The sequence below is a fragment of the Prionailurus bengalensis genome, chromosome B1 (genome assembly GCF_016509475.1).
Source record: "Prionailurus bengalensis isolate Pbe53 chromosome B1, Fcat_Pben_1.1_paternal_pri, whole genome shotgun sequence".
NCBI classification, from domain to species: Eukaryota; Metazoa; Chordata; class Mammalia; order Carnivora; family Felidae; genus Prionailurus; species Prionailurus bengalensis.
The window spans coordinates 192,942,025-192,959,667 of record NC_057344.1 but is presented as its reverse complement, the minus strand read 5'-3'; the positions used below and the strand labels follow the sequence as shown (position 1 = coordinate 192,959,667).

Sequence of the window (17,643 nt, the reverse complement as noted above, 5' to 3'; positions counted from 1 at the left end):
TGCATCATTTGCATTTACATATCAATTTTAGAATCCACTTAGGATTTTTTTACACACACACACACACACACACACACACACACACAGAAAGCCTGCTGGGATGTTGGTTGAGATATTTTGTATTTTGGTAAGAATAGTCATTGTGTGGGTAATGAAATGAAGGGGGTAATAAGATTGACATAGGGAGACCTTAATATATAGGAGCTGCGGCAGACATCTCCATGACATGATGATGTCCTCACCAGAATGGATTCAATAGAAAAGAAATGGATGGATTTGAGAGCAGTCTAACAGGTGAGCAGTGAGAACTGCTGCTCTTTGGTGGTTACTTTGAACTGTAGTCCTATGAATGGAAGGTGAGAAGGATGTGGCCAGTAGACAGAATGACCTCATGTACCAGTGTGTTTCCTTTGCCCCCATGGGGTTCTCCCTGGACTTCTTGGACCAACAGTGTATTTCTTTTCTTATTCTGAGCCAGTGGATCGTCTTTAATTCTAGGTGTAATTGACAGCCATCTAATTATCCAGAGCTTCTGGGATGAGTGAGAATTAGGACCTGATCTCTAAGGAAAGCAGACCTCAGTGCAGGGAATAGACTCTGGAACCGCCAGGTCAGGTCAGCAGCACATCTCAGAACTCACAGTGTGAGCCCCAGCTCCAAGCCCAGCCTGCAAAACCTGTGGCTTCCGGACTCTTGCAGACTGGAAGCAGAAAAGTCACTAGGTAGTCAGAGAAGCCTGTTTGGGGCAGTAGTTTAGGTTTCTTGCCAACTGAAACCCATCTTGGCTCTTGGGTTTGAGCACTGTCTTTAAGGCTTCTGGGGAGCATCTTCCTCATGCCTCTGCCTGATTCGGGTTGTATTTTGCCATCAGCAGGATGGAGTGCACCTTAGGGGTGTCGGAAGGAATTGTCCTTGTGTCCTTCTGTGGCTTGCGAGGGATCTTCCCAGTCTTCTGAGCTTGTTGGCGTTTCTTAACAGTTTGTGATCCTCAGGTTCAATAAGTTGACTGACTCACAAAATTTGCTGAAAAGACACGTCTATGTGGGTGTCAGGAGCTAATGAGCTAATACAGAGATGGGTTTGAACAGCACCGATTACATGACTTAGTAATGGCTCCACTGACACTGCTATGTTTCAATCAACAAGAAATAAAATGAGCCAGGACACCCATTTATGTTTTTATAAAGACTGTGATATCATCTTTTAAAATGTTAAGTCATTCAGATTCTCAATTTAGAAACTTGAATTTTCTTTGCCAGGTAGATGATGCCTCAGCTTATATATTCTTTCTTAAAGGGACGTGAGCCCTCTCTTTCGCCACTGATACGGCTGCTGTCCTTTCCCCCCACAGTGGCGGCATTTCCATCAAGGCCTCTGCAAATATGGACCTCATGAGGGCTGACATGGGAGGAGCTGCCACCATCTGCTCAGCCATCGTCTCTGCTGCCAAGCTGAACCTACCCATTAACATCATAGGTGAGGGGACAAGGGGCGTGTCCTGGAGAGTTCTGGAATCCAGTCAAATGGCAGAATGGGCAGCAAACATAGTTTCCTCTAACCTGAAAAAAATCAGGAAATGTGTTTGTTTTTTTAAGATTTAATTAATAAACTAATTTGGAGAGCAAGCAAGGGAGGGGCAGAGAGACAGGGAGAGAGAATCCCAAGCAGGCTTCATGCTCACCATGGAGCTCAAGGAGGGGCTCAGTCTCACGACCATGACATCATGACCTGAGCCAGTATCAAGAGTCGGCCGCTTAACTGACTGAGCTTGACCAACAGCTGCCCCAGGAAATGGTTTTTAAATAGCTTTTCCTCAAGCACAAGCTGGTAGCTAAGTGTCTTCTTGTCTGAACTGGTGGAGTTAAATGTGGGCCGTAACTAGAATTGAGTTTTTGTACTTCTGCAGACAGTGGTTAGCAGTCAGGGGCACCCAATGTGGGGCTTGTGACTTAACTCCAGTGAAAACCGCTCAGCAGTCTGGGTGGAAGAACACCTCCAGCTCATTCAGGGGTGGCCTCCTCGGGCTTGTGGCTGATTACAAGGCATGAAATACAGAAAATGCCTGGGACACAAGAAGTGTTCCGTCCACAGCCACTCTTTGTGTCATTCAGGATGACAGACGCTGCTGGGGGCTCGCTGTGTCTCAGGAGTGTAGGGATGGCGGGGGAGGACTTAGGTTAACTAACTGCCCGGTGTCCCATCCGTGGTTTATACCAAGGGAAGGTGAACTTGGAAGTCAGGTCTGTTTCACATGTGCCTCCCCCGTCCTGCCAATATCCTCGTCCTATTTTGCTGAACTTTCGAAAGTAAGTTGCAGACATATGCCAGGTCACCCCTGAATGCTTCAGCGTGTGTCTGTCTCCTAAGAACAAGGACACCCTGTGCAACAACAATACCATTATTTCCAGGAATTTGATACACAGTCCTCTAATTCAGACTTCCAAGTTGTCCACAGAAATGTTTATTTTGTGCACACAGGCATACACAAGTTTTTATTTTTGAAATCTGAGAGCCAGTTAAGGATCACACATTGCATGTGGTTGCCATGTCTCCAATTTTTTTCTATTTTGGAATCTTTTCCTCCCCTTTTATTTTATTCTTTCATGACATTGGCAGTTTTGAAGGGTTCAGGCTTGTCTTCTGATGGTCCACAATTTGGATTTATTTGGTTGTGTCTTCAGGATAGAATCAGATTAGACTCCTTGATAAGAAGGCTACATGAGTGTGCACTTCCTGTTGCTGGTGCACATGATGTCATTTGGGTCACTGGTGATGCTAAATTTGATCACTTGCTTAAGGTAATGTCTCTGGCATACTTCTGATGGCCCCCCAGTGGCCTCAGTCCTCGGGGGGGTGAGTTTGGACCCGGCACATTCCACGTTCATTCATATATGCTTTTCCAATAGGTTTGGCCCCTCTCTGTGAAAACATGCCCAGCGGTAAGGCCAACAAGCCTGGGGATGTCGTTAAAGCCAGGAACGGGAAGACCATACAGGTGTGTGAGTGGAAGACAGCCCTCCCCATTGGGGTGTTCCTATAGGAATCCCCAGTGGCCACATAAACACACTTGAAGGGAAGCAGAGCGTGAGCTCCATTTAGAGGAGGGCGGTGTCTTTATTTAAGTGGCCTTCCATGCAGTTAGAAGTATTTTATGGGGAATTTTAAGAACATTTTCCCTGTCTTACTGTTCCTCCTATGTGCTATACACACAAATTACAAGTCTGCAGCAGGCCCTGTAGAGCACAGCAAAGCAGGAAAGCGAGAGCTGTCTTTACCTGTGCCATGATTAGCTTTTTCCGTTTTGGTGTTCAGGCGGGGCACACTGACCTGAATCATGGACTCTGCACTCCTGGTGATGTGGCAGCGGGTTCTCTGCTGGGGCACCTGCATGCATGCACGCACTGCCCATAATGCCTGGGCCTCTGTGTAAAAGTAGGGAATATAATATATATAAAGTTGCTTAAGTTGCAAAGAGTTCTGTCTGGAGATCCAGGCTGCCCTTTCACTGTAACTTTCTTAAACTCTTTAGCCTCTTTGTTTTCAGAAATCTTGAAATCTTCCTTTATCCTGTGAGAAACTTGTTGGTAAAATGGACCAGACATTTTCTATTTATTCTTGCTTTCAAAGCCATGAATGAGCGTTTGGTCATCAGCTCTGGTACAGGGCTTATGAAAGCATGTTTGCTCTTCAGATTAAATCTGTTCCTATTCTTTTTTTTTTTTTTTTAATGTTTATTTTTGAGAGAGAGAGACAGAGTGCCAGCAGGGGAGGGGCAGAAAGAGAGGGAGACACAATCCGAAGCAGGCTCCAGGCCCTGATCTGTCAGCACAGAGCCCGATGTGGGGCTCAAACTCACGAGCTGTGAGATCATGACCTGAGCCGAAGTCGGCCACTTAACCGATTGAGCCACCCAGGTGCCCCTAAATCCGTTCCTATTCTAATTGAAGTATGTTTTGATACTGAGTAACAGATGTCACACTGGCTTTTCTTACATTTAAGTTAAACAGTGTTGTATCCAGTTTTGATACTCATTGTTTGTGTTATCTTACCCTTTTTTTTTTTGACCCTTCTCTTTGCAGATCGATAACACGGATGCAGAGGGGAGGCTCATACTGGCTGATGCACTTTGTTATGCGCACACCTTTAACCCAAAGGTCATCATCAATGCTGCCACCCTAACAGGTCAAACAGCCTGCTTTTCCTACCTTTGTTTGAGGAAAGCCGTATCTGTTGGCATAGGGCGTACACGTTAACTCAGGGCGTGATTTTGCTGAACGTGGGCTTGCTCCACTTGCATTCGGACATCTTTCACCAGAGGAATCGTTCTGCAGCTTAAACTGGTTTGGATGTTGGATTTGTGGTTTTAAAACATCTCAGGCTATATCTCTTAAAAAAAAAGAAATAACAAGTGAGTTGTATCAGCCCACCCAGAGTGACATCTAAAAATGACACGAGATGTTTGTGGTGTTATTGCTATTTGATACAGACCCGAAAAGGTTAGTGATAAATCCCCAAATCAGTAGCTGTTTGCGTTAATCATAACCTACCCAATGCCAGCTGAGTTTTCTGAACTTCCTGTACTTGACGTTACAAAGAAACAAAAACCTCGGAGGGTGGGTAGGGAGGTCCTCATTTAACAGGTGGTGTGGTGCAAAGCGTAAGCTCCAAGGCTGGATTTGGGCGTCTCCCACTTAACAGTCGTTCAGCCTTGGGCAAGTTACCTGACCCCCTAGAGCATCAGTACCTGGGACAAAGTGCATTTGCCTGGCAGATTGGGAGATAGGGAGTTTTTAGAAAGCCTAATACAGTGCCCACACGGGGCGGGCATTGGATGAAGGAAGGCTGGGACACCACTGTTGGGTAGAGTAACAAATTCATTCCCAAAGGGGTGACAGCACACACTGCCTTGCTGCACAAAGCGAATGTTAGGAGTCTTTCATCCAGCAGTTCTCTTGCCGAGATTTGTTGTTTCTGCCTCTGTGAAGGTTAAAATTCAGACCATTTTTTCTCTTTCGGTTTTTATTCTTCTGATCATGTGAGCCTTTACTTTAGCAGAAATCAGTTCATGTTTTCCCTTTTATGTGACTGTAACAATACTGCATAGATTTATTTGCTGGGAGGCCTTTTTTTAAGCTAGCATTGTAGTATTTTTGTGGTCTTTTGTCTTCTGTTTGATTTAGCAAACACGTGAGCTGAAGGGTGGAGGTGCTGAGGCTGGTGTTTGGGGGGTGGCAGTGAGGTGGGTGGTATAGTGCACCTTTCCTGTAAATGAGGAAGCACAGTCCCCCCCCCCCTTTTTTTTTTGTCTACTCTGAGGGTGAGAAAATTGGTCTCAGGTAACTAAGAGCACCTTTACACTGCCCAGATGTTGGCCCAGGGGAAGCTCCCCACACAGTGACTGGCCCCTTCTGAGTTCCAGTAGCTGTGATCAAAGGGGACAGTAAGAAACACTTTCCAACCCCAGGTTCATGGTGGGAGGAGGTACATAGTCTTCAGAGATAAAGGACCTGATTTTGAAACTTGTCTTGCATCTTAACAGCATGTGACTTTGAACAAGGCCTCAGTTGTCTCATCTGTAAAAGGGGTATAATAGCACCCCATTAACAGGAGGGGTTTCTGTGCAGATGAGGTGAGATGATATAGGTTGATGTTACTGTCCTGCCAGACACTGAACCAATGATACTATCCTTGAAAAGGCAGGCCCGTGTCAGACCGTAGGAATGATGGCGTGTTTAGGGGATGACCATTCAGTCATGCTGTTTTTATTTCATTTCATTTCATTTTTCTAGTGCAACTTTCTGATTTGGGATGGAGTAAGAGGGGTGACATCCTTGGAGCTTTGATGTTTCTATGAGACTATGACAGTTCTGGTAACTTATAAACGGCTCCAAATGGGCCTTGGAAAAGAAAACAGAAAGTATGCCTCTGCTATTGGTAATTCTGAAATTGGTGATGGTATCAGTTCTGTAATTATGTAGAAAATAGATCATTTTCGGGGCACCTGGGTGGCTCAGTCGGTAAAGCATACGACTTTGGCTCAGGTCATGATCTCATGGTTTGTGAGTTCAGGCCCCGTGTAGGGCTCTGTGCTGACAGCTGGGAGCCTGGAGCCTGCTTCAGATTCCGTGTCTCCCTCTCTCTCTCTGCCCCTCCCCTGCTTGCACTCGGTCTCTCTCAAAAATAAATGAACATTAAAATTTTTTTTTAAAAATTAAAAAAAAAAAGAAAATAGATCATTTTCTAAAGTAGGTAATGAAGTCAGCTTCAGAGCCTTGATCTCAGTTGGATCATATTAAATATCTATGTCTGTCACTTCCTATTCCTTTAGTAGAAGATATCACATTCTTATTTGAGAGTTGGGCATCTTGTTTGAGAATTGCTGCTTGAGCTGGGATCTGAAAGCGGAGGCACCACTGGGTGGAGGAGGGAAGGAAGAGCATCCCAGCGGAGGGCACCCTTCACCTAAGGGCTTGTGGGGGCAATGGTGAATGGGACTGAGGAGAGCACAGTGCAGCTGGGGCAGGCACACAAAGCCGACATTCTAGGAGGTGCTAGACCCCGGCTCCACCTTGGCATGTTACTGGGTATTGTCCTGAGGCAAGTGCAGCAGGAAACTCTGGGACAATGAGATCAAGTTTGCTCCATGAAACTGGCGCCATCAGGGCTCATGCTGGCCGTGTGCAGAATGCACTGGAGAAGGGCGCGAGGTGACTGGCAGGCCAGCTAGGCGGTGAGCAATGTGTACTTGCTGACTCTTGTGGATGTGTGAGTGCGTGTGTGAGGATGAATGTTGTCGTATCTGCAGGTGGCCTCAAAATAATCTGTTGAGCAGGAGGGGGTTGGGCGGGTGGGGGGTATAGATGAAACAAGCTTGCCCGTGAGTTGGTTACTGTTGATGCTGGTTAATGGGTATCTGTGCATGTAAGGTACTGTTCTCTTTGTGTATATTTGGACATTTCTACGAGGTTTTTGTTTTTTGTTTTAAAGACCATTATTACTGTAGTCCAGGTGGTGGATAACAGTGGTAACAGTGGTGGAAGAGAGCAGCAGATAGGTTTGAGAGAGAATTGGGAGGTAGAGAGTAACAAAACCTGAAGGAACAAATGACCCAAACAGACCTGAGTTACCAAATGTCGTGCAGAATTACGGGTTTTTGCATATGGGTCACCAGTTTTTGTTTTAAATTGTCAACTGTTCAAAATTCCTTATTATTAACCAACTATTAATGTAATTTACTTGTGATGTTTTGGGCAAAAGGTACAATCCATGCACTCATGGCACAGAGTAATCGGATACCAAAGTACTGCTCTCTTTCCTGAAGAGTCAGCTTATTCATGGCATGGGTGTGGTGATGGGTTGACCAAGATTAACAAAATGAAATGATTCCTCTAAGCTTTATTTCTTTTTTATGATTTTTTATTTCTAAATTTACATCTAAGTTAGTTAGCATATAGTGCAACAACGATTTTAGGAGTAGATTCCTTAATGCCCCTTACCCATTTACCCATCTCTCCTCCCACAACCCCTCCAGTAACCCTCTGTTCTCCATATTTATGAGTCTCTTATGTTTTGTTCCCCTCCTTGTTTTTATATTATTTTTGTTCCCCTTCCCTTATGTTCATCTGTTTCATATCTTAAATTTCTCATATGAGTGAAGTCATATGACATTTGTCTTTCTCTAATTTCACTTAGCATAACACTCTCCAGTTCCATCCACGTAGTTGCAAATGGCAAGATTTCATTCATTTTGATTGCCGAATAATACTCCATTGTACATATAAACCACATCTTCTTTATCTGTTCATCCACTGATGGACATTTGGGCTCTTTTCATACTTTGGCTATTGTTGATAGCGCTGCTATAAACATGGGGGTGCATGTGCCCCTTTGAAACAGCACACCTGTATCCCTCAGATAAATACCTAGTAGTGCAATTGCTAGGTCGTAGGGTAGTTCTATTTTTAATTTTCTGAAGAATCTCCATAATGTTTTCCAGAGCGGTTGCACCAGTTTGCATTCCCACCAACAAGGGAAAAGAGATCCTCTTTCTCCGCATCCTCGCCATCACCTGTTGTTGCCTGAGTTGTTAATGTTAGCCATTCTGACTGGAGTAAGGTGGTATCTCATTGTGGTTTTGATTTGTGTTTCCCTGCTGATGAGTGAAGTTGAGCATTTTTCATGTGTCGGTTGGCCAACTGGATGTCTTCTTTGCAGAAGTGTCTATTCATGTCTTTTGCCCATTTCTTCACTGGATTATTTGTTTTTTGGGTGTTGAGTTCGAAAAGTTCCTTATAGATTTTGGATACCAAGCCTTTATCTGATATGTCATTTGCAAATATCTTCTCCCATTCTGTCGGTTGCCTTTTAGTTTTGCTGATTGTTTCCTTTGCTGTGCAGAAGCTTTTTATTTTGATGAGGTCCCAGTAGTTCCTTTTTGCTTTTGCTTCCTTTGCCTCCAGAGACGTGTTGAGTAAGAAGTTGCTGCGGCGGGGATCAAAGAGGTTTTTGCCTGCTTTCTCCTTTGGATTTTGATGGCTTCCTGTCCTATGTTTATGTCTTTCATCCATTTTGAGTTTATTGTTGTGTATGGTGTAAGAAAGTGGTCCAGGTTCATTTTTCTGCATGTTGCTGTCCAGTTTTCCCAGCACTATTTGCTGAAGAAACTGTATTCCATTGGATATTCTTTCCTACTTTGTCAAAGATTAGTTGGCCATATGTTTGTGGGTCCATTTCTGGGTTCTCTATTTTGTTCCGTTGATCTGAGTGTGTGTTTTTGTGCCAGTACCATACTGTCTTGATGATTACAGCTTTGTAATACTTCTTAAAGTCCAGGATTGTGATGCCTCCAGCTTCAGTTTTCTTTTTCAGGATTGCTTTGGCTATTTGCATTTTTTCTGGTTCCATACAAATTTTAGGATTGTTTTGTCTAGCTCTGTGAAGAATGCTGCTGTTATTTGGTAGGAATTGCTAAGCTTTATTTAAGTCAGAGAAGTGTGCAAATACCACAAACATGGAAGTGTAGGGAATCGCTCATTGGGGTGTCATACGGCCACTAATCCCAACTGCAAAGAAATGGAAGAATGTGGGAAGTTTTGTTTATTGTCAAAAAGTTTACAAAACAGTGTATGTAATTCTGTCTTCAAGTTTCAGTTTTTCGTGGGGGAGATGCTAACAACCGGTCCATGAATAGCCACCACGCAAAGCTACAGTTAAGGATTAAGGAGCACCCTGCACATGCCTTGTGTTATAGGTAGCAGGTGCCACCTTGTGAAAATTATAGAATTTCCCTCATCTTCTGTGGTGTCTCCCCTGACGTTCCAGGAGTATCCTAGTACCGAATGGTACTAGGGTTGGCTTTTCCCTTCGCATAAATACTGAGCTCCTGTGCCCCAGGCAGAGTGCTAGGCCCTATGTGAATACTTAGGAATTAATGTGATCCCTGCCCCAGAGCTTGCAGCAGGACCAGGCAGGTAACAAACAAAATTGCCTGGAGCCAATACTGGAACCAGAGAAGGCGCCGCTAAGCTGTAGCATCTACTTGTGGTAGGCATTCAGGAACATGTACCCACAAAACCCTGGAAATATGGATTTTTAACTTGATTTAAAAAATATATTAATGTGGGGCGCCTGGGTGGTTCAGTCATTTGGGCGTCCGACTTCAGCTCAGGTTATGATCTCACCATCTGTGAGTTCCAGCCCCGCATCGGGCTCTGTGCTGACAGCTCAGAGTGTCTCCCTCTCTCTCTGGCCCTCTTCTTTCTCTCTCTCTCAAAAAAAAACAAAACAAAACAAAACAAAACAAAAAAAAAAACCCAACAAAAAAAACCGTATATATATATATGTATATACATATGTGTATACATTTATATGTATATAAATGTAAGGGGTGCCTGGGTGGCTCAGTCGGTTAAGTGTCTGACTTTGGCTCAGGTCATGATCTCATGGTTCATGAGTTTGAGCCCTGTGTCGTGCTCTGTGCTGATAGCTCAGAGCCTGGACTCTTCTTTGGATTCTATGTCTCCCTCTCTCTCTGCTCCTCCCCTGCTCATGCTCTGTCTCTCTCAAAAATGAATAAACATTAAAAATATATATATATATATTAATGTAAAAAGAAAAGTCTTCCAAGGTGATGCAAATTTGTTGGAGAAGCAAATGAAGATGAAACAAATTAAGTATGGTAAAATAAGAACACTTTTTTTTAAAAGGCAGAGTCTTACAGCAGATGTGGTTAGAAATACTGAGGAATTAGAGATGCTTAAGTGCTCCATAAAAGGTAAATTATGATACCTGTACCCAGTGGACTTTTAAAGTCATTAAAACTACTTTCTAATGTTTGTTTATAAAAGAGGAATAAATGTTTAAATTTTTTTTAAGATTGTTTGAGAGTACAAGCCAGGGAGGAACAGAGAGAGGGAGACAGAGATAGACAGAGACAGTCCCAAGCAGGCTCTACTCTATCAGCGCAGAGCCTGATGCAGGGCTTGAACTCAGGAACCATGAGATCATGACCTGAGTGAAAATCAAGAGTCAGATGCTTAACCAACTGAGCCACCCAGGCACCCCAAGAGGAATAAATGCTTAAAGCATAAGAGGAAAAACACATATTTGGACATGAACAGTATGGTCTTATGTTTTGGTTTTTTTTTTTTTTAAGTTTAGAAAAAATCTGGAAGGAAATATTTAAAATATATAATGGTTATGCTGAGGATGAGATTACTGGTGATGTTTGGTATTGTTTCCTTTTTTACGTTTTCTCTAATCACTGAAGCTGACTTCCAGTTGAGGAACTAGGAAGATCTTAAGTGTATACTGTAAGGATTTTCTAAGGTTACCTATTTTTGAAAATGAAGCATACATTAAAATCATATTAAAGACTGAACTTTTGGTTTGAGCAGCAGAGAAACACATCGTGCCTGAAGACGCTGAACATTGACCTGAGGGCTTATGTCTTGCAGGTGCCATGGACATAGCTCTGGGGTCCGGTGCCACTGGGGTCTTCACCAATTCGTCCTGGCTGTGGAACAGACTATTTGAGGTGGGAATAATATGTAGAGACTGAAATTACAGAGATTATTAAATTATTATGATTAAACCTAAGTTATTCTTTCTTCAACCCCTACGTGACCTAGTGATTTTTTTGTCGTAGGTTTGCCTTTGAATTGAAAATACAATACACTCTATTCAATGTGCTTTGGGTTCTCTATAAACATTCCAAAATTATAATTATGATACCACATTTCTCTTCTCCTTTTGTGGCCTCAGACTGATGTGAAAGTGACTCAAATACCACGGCCACCGTGTAGAATCCCTGAGGTAGGAAAGGTTTTGAGGACAGCTTTGTAAAGGAAGGGATAGCCTTCAGTGAATGCGTGTTGTGAGTCGACAGGGCATCCTGGCTATTTGTGGGCAGTGTGAAGTATGTCTACTGACCGCTGTGCTCTGTGCCTCCTCCACACCCCTTCGTAGCCAGCCTGCCTCTTCCAGACAGCAGTCTCTGTCGCCCCTCCCCCACGCTGCCCCACTGCCTGTGGCGTTCCCCAGTCAGCACCACTCAGCCTCACTAGCCTGGCTGGGGGCAGCACTCCACCCCGGCCTTTTGGTGACACCCTACTCTTAGCTTCTGTGACAATTTCTTCGGGTTCCCTTCTTCACTGACTTCTATTTCAGCCTCCTTTGCTAGTTTTTTCCTTTGCCCCTTTGATGGGCGTTCAGCCCTAGGCTACACGCTTTTCCCAGGCTTCACAGGGAAGCCCAGCAGCTTCAGCGGGCACCTCTCTGCTGCTTGCTCCCGTCTCTCCTGAGCTCCAGACCCGGTGTATCTGCTGGGTAATGAGACAGCTCCATCTGACCCCTCCTCGTTCAACAAGTAATGAATGGGAGCTTCCTGCGTGCCACTGGGGGACAAATACAAAATGTCTCTGAATACATTCTTTATATTTAAGAATTTGCCCTCCCCACCCAGCACTTGGGACATTCAGCTCAGTTGTCTCCTGCCAGGCTGGGCAGGTGGGGGGACTCTCCTCTAGCCTGCCATGCACCCCATGTCCCTCTTTATCAAGCACCCACAATGCTGCTGTTTTTATTTGTTTTTAATTATTTTTTTAACGTTTATTTATTTTTGAGAGAGAGACACACACAGCACGAGCAGGGGAGGGGCAGAGAGAGAGGGAGACACAGAATCCAAAGCAGGCTCCAGGCCCTGAGCTGTCAGCACAGAGCCCGATGTGGGGCCCAAACTCATGAACCATGAGATCATGACCTGAGCCAAAGTCGGATCCTTAACCAACTGAGTCATCCAGGCGCCCCTTGACTTTTTAAAATTTAAGCTTTTTAAAAAAAATCAAAGTTATATGTGTATAAACATTTAAATCCCAGTCAGCAATCTACAACAGTCTACAGTCTGTTTTTCCAGAGGCAGACACGTTCAACCCTGGGGCTGATTCATCTATTTACTCATGTCTCAAAATAACAGCTTCTGTTGCTGCTTCCTGACTTTCCACTTTTGGGTCTTACTTCTGACCACAGTGTATTAAAACAGTCTGTGTATCTGTTTCTCCTACTAGCCTTTGAGCCCTCTGATGGCTCAGACATTAAATTTCTTTATATCCCCAACACCTGGCGGTGCTCTGTAGCGATTCAGTAAATGGTGAATGTGAACGAGTGTGGTTTTGATTATGTGAATGAATAAGCTCACCTTGTCTTAGGCTCTGGTCTTCAGTGGTGCAGTTTCAGACATGTCTTTCCCCAGCACACTGAGGTGATGAGCATCACGAAGACTATTTCCCCCTAATCAGTCCCACAAAGCCTGGATGTACTGCTGGATACCAGATTATTGTAAATTGAAATCCATAATATTTGATGGTTTTAGCAGATATCCTACAAATTTGTGGGACATTTTACAACATTCCTGGTTTCTTTTATAATTCTTAAGTAATTCTTTGAATTAACTGAAATGATTCTGGACCTGGTTGTATAGTTTCCTGTTTTAGAGTAATAGGTCAGAGAGAACAGTTCTTTCTTTCCTGCACTGAATACATCAGTGCCATGAATTTAACCAGAACCTACTTCACGCAGTCTTCTAACTATTGTACCTATTTCTTCTCTAGGCCAGCATTGAAACAGGGGACCGTGTCTGGAGGATGCCTCTCTTTGAACATTATACAAGACAAGTTGTAGATTGCCAACTTGCTGATGTTAATAACATTGGAAAATACAGGTATGTAAAATGAGCTATAAAAGTACACCTTTATAATCATTGGTTACCAAAACGATCACTTTAATTTTATGCCCTTTCACAGAAAAATATAGCCAATTTTCTTTTGATGCAGTGTTCATAAGCACTAATTCCTAATGTCTTTAATTTTTAAGGTATTTTCCAACTGGTTCTCAAAATTTTGTATGTTTTCAAATCTAAAAGTTATTTTATTTTTTTAAGTTTATTTATTTATTTGGAGAGAGACAGCATGAGCGGGGTGGGGAGGGGAGAGAGAGAGAGAGAGAGACAGAGAGAGAGACAGAGAGAGAGAGAGAGAGAGAGAGAGAATGAGAATCCCAAACAGGCTCTGCAATGCCAGCACAGAGCCTGAAGCAGGGCTCAAACCCACAAAACCATGAGATTATGACCTGAGCCGAAACCAAGAGTTGGATGCTTAACCAACTGAGGAACCCAGGCACCCCTAAAAGTTATTTTAAATAAATGGTAAGGGAAAATGATGAAAAATAAGTGAATTCATTACCATGGGGAAGAGGAATCTGGAATTTATTCTTTACCTTAAAGCTGTGTCTGAGAATAAATATTCTGAAAGCGGTTTCTGGGTTAAGTTCTTAGTAGATCTCATAAGCTTGACTTTTGCTGTCTGCTCATAGGAGCTACTTAGCACGAATGGAGGATCTTAATGAAATGGTCAGTGCACATTTACATGGCATTAAACAATGGCTTTTGTCTTTCTCTTCAGGTCTGCAGGAGCATGTACGGCTGCAGCATTCCTGAAAGAATTTGTGACTCATCCTAAGTGGGCACATTTAGATATAGCAGGTGTGATGACCAACAAAGATGAGGTTCCGTATCTGCGGAAGGGCATGACCGGGAGGCCCACAAGGACCCTGATAGAGTTCTTGCTTCATTTCAGTCAAGATAGTGCTTAGTTCAGATCCTCTAAAATTTTTCAGTTCTCTTAAATGAGCAGTTGAGCCTCAAAATATTTTTGAATGAATGGATGAAAATCTTAAAAGAAACAAAGGATGGTATTTAAAAATGTAGAAAAATTTGATTATCTTGATTTTTTTCCGTTTTAAGTAGAGATTTATAAAGGTAAAGCTAATAATCTTGCTTGGCAATGACTTTTAAGATATTCTATAAATGATTACATGTTGAAAAACTACCTGATTTTCAGAGTAGATGTTTTTAAGTGAGGAGCAAAATGTATTTTAGATTTGTGATGCTAGGAACAAACTAAAGGTTCCTATGTACTTGTCAGAAAAAATAAATCCAACTTTTTATGCTCACTGGTGTGGCTCTGGTATTCTGTATTACTGTCAACTCAGTGACAATTATAACTTGTCTCTTCTGGCTGTGTTATGTGAACTAAGTAAGTTGGGGCATAGTGATACAGTATTTTCTCCAATGTTAATGATCACTTTAGAGTACTCAGTGATGAGCTTATCAGTTGGTGAGGTAGGTACTATTATCCCCAGATTACAGATGAGGAAAGTGAGGCACCAGAGGGAGGGTTAATAACATGCCAACAATGTCATCAAGCTAGTAAGTGGGAAAGCAGAGATTAAACACTAGGGGGCTTCTCTCCAGAGCTGGCATTCTTAATTGTTTATTACACTGTAGTGCTTTCTGTCAATACGGTGGCTTGAATAGATGTGGAATATATTTAAGTGAAGAAACCAGACCAAGAGGGGCACCTGGGTGGCTCAGTCGGTTGAGCGTTCGACTTCAGCTCAGGTCATGATCGCACGGTTCGTGGGTTCGTGCCCTGCGTTGGGCTGTGTGCTGACAGCTCAGCGCCTGGAGCCCGTTTCAGATTCTGTGTCTCCCTCTCTCTCTGCCCCTCCTCCACTCACACTGTGTGTCTCTCTCTCTCAAAAATAAACATTAAAAAAAAAAAAAAACCCAATAAAAGGAATGTTCATGGGTAGAGTATTGCTTATCACCTGGGACTACAACCAATCAACAAAATTCTACTTGTGCAGATTTAGGATAGAACAAACCTCTCCTCTTTTTTACTTTTTTGTATCTAGGTGAACAAATTACCCATGAATTGGATCTATCTATACCTTTTTTTTTAAGATTGAACATTTGACAGAAAACATGTTTATTGGAGTTGTTTTTAATATTTAAGAAATGTGACATGTAAGAGGATGTTATGTGTCTTAAGTGGTTTATAGAGAGGGAATGGGTATGGGAATGCACATTTGTGTTAGAATTAAAATCATGCAGGAATAGTGAGGAAACACAGGTGCCCCTGATTATCCATGTCCAGAAGGTACTTTGTCAGGAAAGATGGAAAAAGGTGGAACCACCACTTTGTGAAGGGAAACTAGAAGCATTTCGGTTTCTTCTAGGTGACTCAGAAGGTGAAGCAGGGATTTCATAGAAAGCTTTCTATCAAAGGCATTTTATAAAGAGAGGAACGACAACTCGTGTTTATTAGAGCGTGGGATCCAAAAAGCATGACTTAGCCCTGGATTCATGTGCTTATTTAGTCTGGCTGAGATGAAATTTAGCTGTCACTGCACATGCATCTGGCTGCCAGGTATTTCACAAACCCTTCGCTCGTCTCAGAACCACGCTCTGAGGCAGGTGGTATTACCCATGTCTATCAGGGAGGTCTAGGCATGGCTGCGCTGCACGCCAAAACAGTAGTGGTTTAGATTACGATAGTGTTACGTGGTAGCTGAAGTAGAGAACCCCCAAACTGAAGCGGCCCCATCTATGGTGGTTGGATATCCAGACTGGGAAATGCGAATCACCCCCCAGCCTCAAGTCTCTCTCACAGTCCCAGGTGGCTGTTGGGGTTGGAGACCACATGAGGATGGGAAGCGTTTAAGTCTTTTACTTTTGCAAAAAAGTGAAGTGATTCCCACTGTTCCGATGGTTTTTTTTTTTTTTTTGGTTTTATAAAAGTTATATATATTAAAACATTGATGGTAACATTAACTGGTTTATTTTTAAATAAATATTTTAAATTCTCAGTTTTAATAGGTAGATATTTTACCTATTCTAAGTTTTAATTGAATACTGACAACCCATACAAACAAAAATGTTTGTCGTACTCAATAATATTGTAGAGGCATAAAGGGGTCTTAAGACCCAAAAAGAGTTTGGGAACTGCTGGAGTCCACTAGTTCCATTATGGTGTTATATTTTTGTTCAGTCAACAAACATGCCAGGCAGTTTTGGGTGTTGAGAGTACGGGTAAACAAGACAGGCAGGCCCTGATCTCATGGAGCTTGCATTCCTGTTGGTGCACATGTGTTTGGTGACTTTTGTTAATGAAGAACAATGAACAAGGTCATTTCAGGTGATGCTTAAATGTTGTAAAGAAAATTAAGCAGGGTGAAGTGGCTGGGCGTGTGGGGCTAATTTTGATGGACACTGGGAAGATGACCTTTGATCTGAGACCTGATTCGCAAAGGGGAGCCTCTGCTTTTTCTGATTACTTGTGCCCTGCCTCCCTCACTCCAGCCCTACTGGCCTTTCTGTGGTTCCTTAAATATGCCAGGCAGTTTCTTTCATCAGGCACCCCTGCCCCCGTCTAGAAAGATTTTTCTACGTAAATTTTTACTTCCGTCACTCTAGCGCAGAATCTCTGAGCGGACCTCTCCAGCCACCCATCTCAAATCCATCACTATGCAAATTCTTACCGGGTTTCATTTTTTTAAAACACTTATCTCTACATGATATTGCTATATATGTGTCTCTCCCACAAAAACAGTAGTGAACTCCACGAGAAAAGACTTGGGGTGACTGTTAAAATCCCAGAGTAAACAGAGTCTAGGGCCAAGAATAAATGTGCTGGAAAACTGTGAAATTAAATATAATGGGACAAACACTTAGCTTCTGAAAAATAATTGTTAAAAAGCAAGTTACTGAAAGACATTAGCATAGTGGCTTTAATTAACTATACATATCTAAGGTGAACAATGCCAGGCACACAGGGAGCCTGAACAATGTTAATGTTTTTGTTACCGGTCTCTCCGCACAGAGAATGTAGGGGTAACTTTGCCAGTTTGTTCCCGCTCTGCCCACACTGACTAGATTAGTCATAGGTACACAGTAAACGCTCGGTAACTGTGGAATAAAGGGGCGCCTCCCTCCTTCTTACCCACGGGTAACCTGAGCCCGTAGAGAGCAGCTTTGGCCAAAGTCCTTCCAAATCTTAAGGGCAAAGGCGGGATTTGCACAGGAGTATCCTGACTCCTGGAGAAGGGCTCGCTCCATCGTAGTCACTGAATTCTCCACTCCCACAACTGCGTCAAATCCGGTCAAAGCTTTCAGTTAAGGTCACTAAAAGTCTGGCTGCCTACTGGCCGAGAAAAAAAGGGAGATGCCACCAAACCTACGGTTTCCCTGGAGCTCGACAGAAGCCCGCGGCGGCCTGCGGTGTCACGTGACCGTGCGTGCCCCGTGAC

The 17,643-nt window shown here is 43.1% G+C and overlaps 1 protein-coding gene across 1 annotated transcript in view; it reads left to right on the top strand.

Annotated features, from left to right (window-relative positions):
• The window catches only part of LAP3 (leucine aminopeptidase 3), a 28,194-nt gene extending 13,689 nt beyond the window's left edge, over nt 1–14,505 (top strand). The window contains exons 8-13 of the mRNA XM_043572890.1: nt 1,352–1,476; nt 2,907–2,995; nt 4,080–4,182; nt 10,956–11,035; nt 13,107–13,216; nt 13,956–14,505. Coding sequence (XP_043428825.1) covers nt 1,352–1,476; nt 2,907–2,995; nt 4,080–4,182; nt 10,956–11,035; nt 13,107–13,216; nt 13,956–14,145 — 697 coding nt within the window. The 3' untranslated portion in view covers nt 14,146–14,505. The remainder of the gene's footprint in view (nt 1–1,351; nt 1,477–2,906; nt 2,996–4,079; nt 4,183–10,955; nt 11,036–13,106; nt 13,217–13,955) is intronic.
• Nucleotides 14,506–17,643: the final 3,138 nt, after the last annotated feature.